This window comes from Engraulis encrasicolus, chromosome 4, assembly GCF_034702125.1.
Source record: "Engraulis encrasicolus isolate BLACKSEA-1 chromosome 4, IST_EnEncr_1.0, whole genome shotgun sequence".
In the NCBI taxonomy this organism is placed as follows: Eukaryota; Metazoa; Chordata; class Actinopteri; order Clupeiformes; family Engraulidae; genus Engraulis; species Engraulis encrasicolus.
In genome coordinates, this window is record NC_085860.1 from 17897041 (window position 1) to 17907040 (window position 10000).

Genomic DNA, 10000 nt, shown 5'->3' on the forward strand with positions numbered 1-10000 from the left:
CAAATCGCATGAAGCCAGTGGCTTACTGGCACATGCTTATTTAGTTTTATCTATTTGATTTAGATTTTTATTTTATTTTATATTGATTTTATTTTATTTTATCAATTTTTTTTCCATTATTATTTTTTTCCTCTTACAGTATTTCTGCCTGGGGTCTATTTCAACCCGTGTGGCACTTTCACATGGTTACATATTTAAAGTGTTTCTACCACGGAGGTATTGAGTCGTGACAAGCCATGCAAAAACCATGGCGTAACCAAGGAAAAGCATGGCGTAGTGAAGGAAAAGCATAGCGTAACCAAGGAAAAGCATGGCGTAACCATGTCTTTTTTTGGTTGCTAATGTAGTGTGTTGACATCTGCATACTTCCATGTACATGTGTGCTGTGGAGAGTGCTTGGCACCTCATAAACCCCATCTGCTTCCTCCTAATGTAGAATATAGATTCGTACTTCTGACTCTCTCATCAGACACACACACACACACACACACACACACACACACACACACACACACACACACACACACACACACACACACACACACACACATACCGACGTCACGCACACACATACACAGAGAGAGCGAGAAAGAGAGATCTTTCACAGAATCATTTGAATAGATTAAGCGTCGCACAACTACATGGTTTTGAATACAGATCAAGCAATAAAAGTCTTCCCACCCCTGTTTACTTGCATTGGTATAGTGAGTGTCAAAGATGGCCGAAATAACGACTTTTCAAACATAGTAAACTGCATTAAAAGACTGTGTGATTGATTGTGGGGATAGCCAGGAAGAAGCTTAAAGGGAGGCTAATCCCGAGGTAGCCAAGCTTAGCGCCTGCAGGCTAAAATAGCAGTTGGCCTCAGATAGGGATTGATTTTGGACCATAGCTGTTTGGGCATTCAGGAAACGTGGATTATCTGAATCTTTTTTTGTCCCCTCCTTCCATGTGTGTGTGTGTGTGTGTTTATGTGTGTGTGTGTGTGTTTATGTGTGTGTGTGTGTGTGTGTGTGTGTGTGTGTGTGTGTGTGTGTGTGTGTGTGTGTGTGTGTGTGTGTGTGTGTGTGTGTGTGTGTGTGTGTGTGTGTGTGTTTGTGTTTGTGTGTGTGTGCGCGTGCTACATGTGTATGCTCGCGTGTGTCTGTGTGTCTGTCTGCGTGCGTCATGTGTGTCTGTCTGTGTAGGCGAGCGTCCCTTCATGTGTCTGATCTGCCTGTCGGCGTTCACCACCAAGGCCAACTGCGAGCGTCACCTGAAGGTGCACACGGACACGCTGAGCGGCGTGTGCCACGGCTGCGGCTTCGTGTCCACCACCCGGGACATCCTGTACAGCCACCTGGTCACCAGCCACATGGCGTGCCAGCCGGGGGGGCGCCCCGAGGTCTACTCCCCAGGCCCGGGTGCTGCGAAGCTCCCCATAGCGGCCGGTGAGTTGTACTGCACTACACTACTACATTGCACTGCAATGCATTGCACTGCACTACACTACATTACATTACACTAGTACACTACTCCCCCGGCCCTGTGGCCACCAAGCTCCCTCTAGCGGCCGGTGAGTTACACTGCACTACACTACTACATTGCACTGCACTGCACTGCACTACACTGCACTGCACTACACTACACTACACTGCACTACTCTCCCGGCCCTGCGGCCACCAAGCTCCCCATAGCGGCCGGTGAGTTGCACTGCACCAATAAGAATATAATTGGAATAAATGGAAATGTACCACATATGTAAGTCAAGGAATTGTTCGTTCTGTAGCCTCTCTGTGCAGATGGGCCCACTGGCAGGCCTGTTCACTCATTTGCTAAAAAAGACTACATCATAATAAAAACTACATCATTTTACTGTACATTGCAATGACATGAATGAAAGCCTTAAGTAATCGATTAAGACTTTACATTCATTCATACAGACTTTAAGTCATGACATTTTTGGTGACTATAAGGTTTATGACATGGCCTGTGCTTAACTCCAATTTTCTGTCTCTATGTCTGTGTCCGTCCCACCCTGCCCCCTTCTCTCCTGTGTCACTCATTGCTAAAAAATACTAAAATACATTGTTACAACATTGCCAGGACATTAATTAATGAAAGCCATAATAAATAGAATAAAAAGACTGGGCCATTACATGTTTGGTGACTGTAAGGTTTATAGCATAGGCTCTCATTAACTCCAACTCTCTCTCTGTCTCTTTCTCTGTTTCTCTGTCTGTCCATCCCGCCCCCTTCTTTCTACCCCTGTGTCTTGTGATTGGCAGGCCTGAGCCCAGGGGATTCTGGGATCGTTCTGAAGTGCCAGGTGTGCGGGGCGGCAGCCGACACGCCCGCCCTCCTGCAGCAGCACGTCCGCACCCACCTGGAGGAGCGCATGCACTCCGAGCACAGTCCCACGCCACGTCAGGCAGCCAACCACTCCAACACCACCACCACAAACATCACCTCCACCTCCTCTACCACCTCCTCCTCCTCTTCCTCCTCCTCAACACACCACCACCACCATCACCACCACCACCACCTCCAGGACCGGGAGTTAGCCACCGGCATGCCCAGGCCCAACTCCTCTAGTCCGGGCACCAACGGGGACTCTGCCACCCCCTGTGGAGGGTGTTCTCCTCCAGACGGTGTTGTTGGCGTTCGTGTCAAAGAGGAGCCCCAGTCGGATGTGGAGCACGATGCCGCAGGCTCGGAGAGGGACGCGGGCGAAGACGACCGGGTAGGAGGAGGAGGAGGAGGAGGAGCAGGAGTCGGCACGGCTCAACATCATCACCACGGAGACCATCACCGTGGCAGCAGCAGCGGCGGCGGCGGTGACAGCAGTTCCTCGCAGAAGTCCACCTCCCCGAAAAGCCCGGCGGGGGGCGTGGCAGCCGTCAAGGCCGAGCCCACCAGCCCCACCCCCGGCTGCAGCCCCGCCCACTCCAGCCCCGGAGGCTCCACCCTGCCCGGCGGCGCCGTCTTCCTGCCGCAGTACGTCTTCGGCTCCGAGGCTTCGGCCGCCATGATGCCGCAGGCCTCCGAGATCCTGGCCAAGATGTCGGAGATGGTGCACAGCCGGCTGAAGCAGGGCCACGGCCAGCTGGCGGCCACGGCGGCAGCAGCAGCAGCGGTGGCGGCAGCAGCAGCTGCGGCTCAGGCTCAGCAGGGCGGCTTCTTCCCGGCAGGCTCGCCAACAGCCACCACCGCCGGCCCTCCTCCTACCGCCCAGGTCCACAAGGGGGCGACGTGCTTCGAGTGTGACATCACCTTCAACAACATCAACAACTTCTACGTGCACAAGCGGCTCTACTGCTCCAGCAGGCATCACCAAGGGGAACGGGAGCAGCAGCCCAAAGATGGCACCTCTAACCCTCCGTCCGCCTCTGCCTCCGCCTTGGCCTCGGCCTCGGCCGCTGCCGCTTCTCCCATCTCCGGCTCCGGTGGAGCGTCGGGGGGCAGCCGAGCGGCCTCAGCCTCCCCTAACGACACCGAGTCGGCCACAGTTGGTGGGGGGGCGGAGGTAAAGAGCGAGCCCCGTAGTGGAGGCTCCAGGGAACCGGGATGCTCCTCGTCCTCAGAGGGCGAAGGCTGTGGAGGAGCCAGGAGTGTCGGGGGTCGGGCCAGCGAGGGCAGCCAAAGCCCGGGCAGTGGCGTTGGGTCCGGTGCTGGTTCTGGTGCTGGCGCTACCACCTCCGCAACAGGTGCCGCCGCCGGCGTTCCTGGCTCCGTAACCCCGGACGACGACATTGGCGAGGACGACCCCACGCGCACCTTCTGCGTGGCCTGCAACATCCGCTTCAGTCGCCACGACAACTACCTGGTGCACAAGCGTTTCTACTGCGCCTCGCGCCACGACCCCACGCAGCAGCGCGTGCCGCCCGCCGCCAAGACCAACGCCTTCATGCCGCAGCCCATCCGCACCCGCAAGCGCAAGAAGATGTACGAGATCCACATGGCGCGCACCCAAGCGCTGGCCGCCGGCGCCCAAGCCATGGCCCAAGCCCAGGCTGCCGCTGCTGGCATGCACTCCATCAAACAGGAAGTGACGTCAGCGGGCACTTTCTCTGCTAACGCCTCGTCGGGAGGAACCGCAGCCGTCGTAGCGATGGCGATGCCAGCGAAGTCTCGCAGCACCAGTCCGGAAGGCGAAGGGCCTATCGATCTGAGCAAGAGGCCGCGGGTGCGAGGAGCGTCGCGAGGAGGAGCAGGAGCCGTAACAGGAACAGGAAGTGGGGGAGGAGGAGGAGGACTTCCTGTCCTGCCGCTGTCCGACTACCACAAGTGCACCGCCTGCAGCATCAGCTTCAACAGCATCGAGAACTACCTGGCGCACAAGACCTACTACTGCCCGGCCACCACCCTGCAGCCCCACACCCTGGAGCAGCTGCAGCGGCTCAAGAGGCCCGCCTCCACCTCCCCCAAGAGCCTCCACTCCCACCCACACCCCCACCCCCAAGAGGGGCCTCTGCCGCCCAAGGTGGCCGCCATGGGGAAGGCGTCTCTGGGCGCCGCCGTGCCGGGAACCCCCCTGCCCTCCCACCCTGGTTCCTCTGAGGTCGCCTGCGTTACTCCGCTACACGCGGCGGCCCACTCGGCCAAACAAGGACCCCCCGTCGTCACACCCGGTTTTCCTGTGCTACATCCGCCAGCAGGGGGAGCTCCAGTGGTGTGTCCCTACTGCCCCCCGGGCCGGGCACTGACCACTGACCTGGTGGAGCACTTGCGCGTGACTCATGGCCTGGTGCTCTCCATGCAGCAAGGGGAGGGGGGAGTGATGACGACGACGACGACGACGGCGGCGGTGGCTTCCGCAGCGTCCGCGACAGGTGCACCTCCAGTCAGCCCCAGTTCTAGCGTCAGTCCCCGAGACACCACTGGAGCCACTAGCATGTCCCCCCGACCCAGCCCGCGTTCCCGCAGGGACAGCATCAACGGCGGGCCACGCAGCAGGGACCCCCCGGGTTCCCCTCACTCTCCACTAGTCAACGGAAGCCCTGGAGGTGCGAGCACTAGCGGTCACAGCAGTGGGGGCATTTCTCCCAAATCTGCCCCCCAGGCCCTGTCCCCCCCTGCTGGGGCTCTCCAGCTGACTGTCTCGTCCCCCTCTCCTGTGGACACTCATCTCAGAGATGCCCCGCTCACGCCCCCCGAAAAGCCTCTTCCCTTGGGCGCGGTCCTGACTCCGGTGGCTGTGGCTAAGGCTGTGGCTGCGTCGGGGGCGGTGGCGGGTGTTGGGCCGATGGGGGCTTCCACGCCCAACGTGGCGGCGTCCATGCAGAATGGCAACACGCGCTACTGCCGCCTCTGCAACATCAAGTTCAGCAGCCTCTCCACCTTCATCGCCCACAAGAAGTACTACTGCTCGTCCCACAGTGCGGAGCATGTCAAGTGAGAACCCACCGCCCCCTCTCCTCTCCCCAGACCTTATGCCCATACCACACCTCCCATCCCCAGTCAGACTTTTACGCCCCTCAAAAAACCCTACAACTCCATCCCCTGAGACGGACAGTGCGCCCAAACTTCTAACCCCAACCCAAACTCAAACTCTGAGCCCCTTCATAAACCTAAGACGCCCTCCCTTATCCTATCCTTTCTATCTTTTCTGTCCTCCCCCAGCGTACCGGGCACCCAAGCCACGCCCTCTACTTCCTGACCATGGGTAGGTGAACGGGGCGAGTCGCGGTGAATATGTGGTGCATAAGTGGATTTTAAAGACTTGGATTGGCGTCGTAAGGCCACTCATTTCAAGCCCAGTCATTTTGTATTGACTCCCCTGGCCCCATGAGGCGACAGCAAGGGGTGGAGACTCAGGCACCCCATCTTGCCTCTCAGACAGTGCTCTCATCACGCCCTCCTGCTCTGTTGGACCGGTCAAAGAGCCTGGCAACACGCAGCAGGAGTAGGACTGTTACTCGCTCTTCTGAGTGATCTGAAGGGTGTATGTATGTGGGTGGGAGGGAAGGTTAGCGTTTGACCTAGCGTACCCTTACCCACCGCTATCCCATTTCCTTTGATGTGTCGCTGGTGTTGTTACTATGGTGACTGTTTTTTGACATTCATTCATGTCCTTGTTTTTTTTTCCTTTTATGGGTCAACTTTGTATTACACTAATTGAGAGAAGAAGATATGCTACCTGTTAAGTCACATTCTCACATACATCATTGCGTGGCGGATACTCCAGTCTCGTTGTTGCATTGTATTAGAAACTGAAATGTGGACCTGTGTGAAGTCTAATCTACTAGGTGTCCTTGCGGGTCACTCAGTAAGACTTGTTTGAGTCACTGAGACTGTGTGTGCATTCCAATTTGCAGACTCCCGTCCTCCCTTGCTTACTTGCCTCCTTACGTGTCCAGACATGTATTTCAATATCTTGCAAAAGCTCAATTCTTATGTCATTTTTTCATTTGCAAACGGGATGGTGAATGAAGAATAGTCCCCCAAAAGTTGTTGTGTTTAGGCCGACAGCTGGGAAACTTTGTTTTTCCATGGAGGCCGGGCATCAGTGAAACGCGAGGCCACAAGCACAACCCGAGGACAGGAGTCCACATATTGGGATCCACCCTGCGCGATCTTATCGGCCATTTTGTTTCGTTATGAAAGCAGCACCTGTCCATGATGTGACCCACTGTTTTAACCTGACCTTATGTGGCCACCCTGCCCCCCAGTGGCGGGAAGGGCATACTGCTCTTTGGTCCTGGTGGCTTTGTACAGGTATATGATGTCTGCGCCACATGATTTCTTGATTTTTTTTATTTTTTGAAAACTACAGTTTTAAAGTTGAAGTGAAACTCTCTTTTTGCCGAAGTGCAGAATTAGAACAGTTAATGAAGGCTATCGATAATGATGAAATATCACTAAAAAGAAAAAAGAAATATTTCCTTGTATGGGTAAATGTAAAATATTTATCTTTCAGTCCTTACTGATTTCAAGTCAAACAAATACTACCTAAACATCTTTGACAGAACATATATATATATTTGTATTTTTATTTGTACATTTTTATTTGATACTGTGGAAAAAGGAACCATTTCAACATCGATTCAAGTGTGTTAAAAACAGAAGAAAGATAAGTGGGTCCTTTTATGTTCGTTCATTTGGAAGTGTAAATCTCTAAACTACCTGTATGTTCCCAGCAACCAGAGGGACTTAGCCACTCCTGACCGGTAGTGGAGGAGTGTGCAGATCCTTAGTCCTTAACTGGTTTCTGTGAGACCTGAGGCCGTGTGTGTGTGAGTGAGCGTGCGTGCGTGTGTGTGTGTGTGTGTGCGTGTGTGTGTGTGAGAGAGTGCGCGCGCGTGCGTGCGTGTATGAATGAAAGGCCTTTTCTCTCAGTATTTGGTCATGTGTCCTGGTGAGGACCAAACCTTGCGTCCCTTTTCTTAAAAAAAAGAGAAAAAGAAAAAAAAAACAGCCAGTGTGGGGGCAAACGTCAATGTGATCACAGACCTGCAATGTTTGGACTTGCACTGGTGTGGGAGTTCTGTGTTGTTTATTTGAGTGTTCCGTTTTTTTGTGTTTGAGTTTTAATTCTGTCTCTTGTACCCCCTTACCCCGTTATGAAAATGAAGCATAATATGAATCCAACACTGGCAAATCTGAACTAAGGAGGATTGATGGCTATGTCAGCCCCCTCCCCCCCAGCCTCCCCCCTGTACATTTCTCTCTGCTCCTCCACTCACACGTTGCCAGTTTACAGTCAGGTGGTCAGCCACTGAATTGAAAAGCGTCACGCAATCCTTCCTCGCAAACCTGGCTAACCTGACAAAAGCCTTAACAATGACTCCTTTCCGCACACACACACACACACACACACACACACACACACACACACACACACACACACACACACACACACACACACACACACACACACAACCCAGATGATGGGCTACTTCCCTCCCATGCGTCCAATCACAGATGCCCACCAAGTGGACTTCCTGTTCGTTACTCACGGTGTCAACTCACCTCACCCCAGCCCCTCACCCACCACCGACTCCATCACAAGTCTGTTCTCCTGTGTTACAAAAACAAATAAAACAAAGCCGCCAACGGACGGACGGACCCAGCAATCCTTGTGCTTGAAAACTGGAAACGAAACATGAGATGTTTTATCCTTGTGGACACATGATGGAGGACATTGGGAGAGGAGTGCAGAGTGGGAGGGGGAGGGGGTGTCTTTGCTGTTTGTGGTGTTTTGAGCGGTGCTGTATGTATTAGTCACATGGCCCCCCACCCCCACCCCCATCCACCCCTTAGGGAGTGTTTACAGTCTATGTGAGTCCTCACTGTTCCTCAACCTGGAGTGTTTTTTTTTTCTTCTTCTTCTTCCTGTTAAAACTCATGGCGATCGATCGGCTGAAACCAGTGCTGAAGGAATGCTATTTCAACTACTCGAATGGATCCTCCTCCTATTGCACTGTGTTGTACAAAAGAAAATGCTGTAAGTTTTTAGTTTTTAGATGCTTTTTTGTACGGTATTTATGTTTTTACAGCACTTTCCCTTGTCCACACCCATCACCCCTCTGGAGGACACTGATTGATTGATTGATTGATTGATTGATTGATTGATTGATTGATTGATTGATCAACAAATTTTAAACACAAACTAACATTCATTGAAATATTTTGTGAATAATAATGTCGATGACACAAAAAATAAGAATGGCAATTCCTGTTTCCTTTCTTTCTTTTCTTTTGTTTTTGAAGACAAAAAACGTACAGTAACACATCAACGAAAAAAAGGTTCCACTACACAGCTGTCCAAACTATGCATGGGAAATAAAGGTTCCGCAGGGACATTTTAAAGGGCTGCACGTTTCCTTGTTCCGCAGGGACATTTGACAGGGCTACACGTTTCCTTGTCCACCTCCACCTTTAACCTTTTCTTGACCCCCTGGGCCATGGCTCTGCTCTTCACCTTGGTACATGACACGCACTAATTTCTCTCTGTGTCTCTCTTTCTCTCTCTCTCTCTCTCTCCCTTTTTCCGCCCGTTTGCCTGCTCTCTCTCTCTCTCTCTCTCTCTCTCTCTCTCTCTCTCTCTCTCTCTCTCTCTCTCTCTCTCTCTTCGTGTGTCTCTCACCCTTTGTTCTTTCATTTGTTCTGCTCGTCCCTTTAGACTCTCTTCTCTCTTTTTTCATTCACACAACTCTCTCTCTCTCTCTCTCTCTCAGTTGCCTGTCCTTTGCAATCACTGTCTCTATTCCCTTACTTCTCTGCCTCTTCTGTTGTGTGCGCATCCTTTTCTCTCACACCTCCCCTCCCCTCCTCTCCTCTCCTCTCCCGTCTTTCGTTAAATCTTCTGTCCCCAGACTCTTGTTTCTAGCAGGGCAAAACTCCAGACAAGAGGGACAGAACAGACACACACTGCACCATGTCATAATAAAGCACTGCAGCCCTGGTCAATGTGATTCACCTCAAGATCAGTCACACATGTTATGTTGTAGTGCTGTCGTCAGTGTGGTTGTCATACTTTAACTAATTGGTTTCAGGTCAAGTCCGTGTTTGCGACAACATCAATACAAAGGTGTTCCTGCCCTATCCATCTGGAGTGAACTAGTAACTGATCAGGAATGTTGAATACAATGTAAAAGTTAATTTCTCGGTAACACTTCCAAATAAGGGGCCATAATTAACAGTAAAGTAGTTACAACCTAATACTTAAGTAAGGGTTAATAATCATTACTTAATGCCACATTAGACACATATTAATTGTTATTAATGCATTAGCAAGCAGTTACTTAACTATTAGATAACTATTACCTTGTGTTACAAGTTAATAGCATATTATTATTTAACTAATAGATAAGTAAGGACACAGTTAATAGTTAAGTAGCTATCAGGTCATACTTAACTAAGGACCAAAATTAACACTTACTTAATACAAAAGTAAGGCATAACTAATGGTTAATTAATACTTAAATATTGAGTTTTGGGACCCTTATATTAGAGTTGGCTGAGGATAACTAATGGTTAATTAATAGATAGATATTGTTGTTTGGGACCTTTATATTAG

The 10000-nt window shown here is 51.6% G+C and overlaps 1 protein-coding gene across 1 annotated transcript in view; it reads left to right on the forward strand.

The window, feature by feature from the left end:
* The window catches only part of zfpm1 (zinc finger protein, FOG family member 1), a 157641-nt gene extending 148847 nt beyond the window's left edge, over window positions 1-8794 (forward strand). Inside the window, exons 8-9 of the mRNA XM_063196826.1 lie at window positions 1188-1430; window positions 2268-8794. Coding sequence (XP_063052896.1) covers window positions 1188-1430; window positions 2268-5377 — 3353 coding nt within the window. The 3' untranslated portion in view covers window positions 5378-8794. The remainder of the gene's footprint in view (window positions 1-1187; window positions 1431-2267) is intronic.
* The last annotated feature ends 1206 nt before the right edge of the window (window positions 8795-10000 follow it).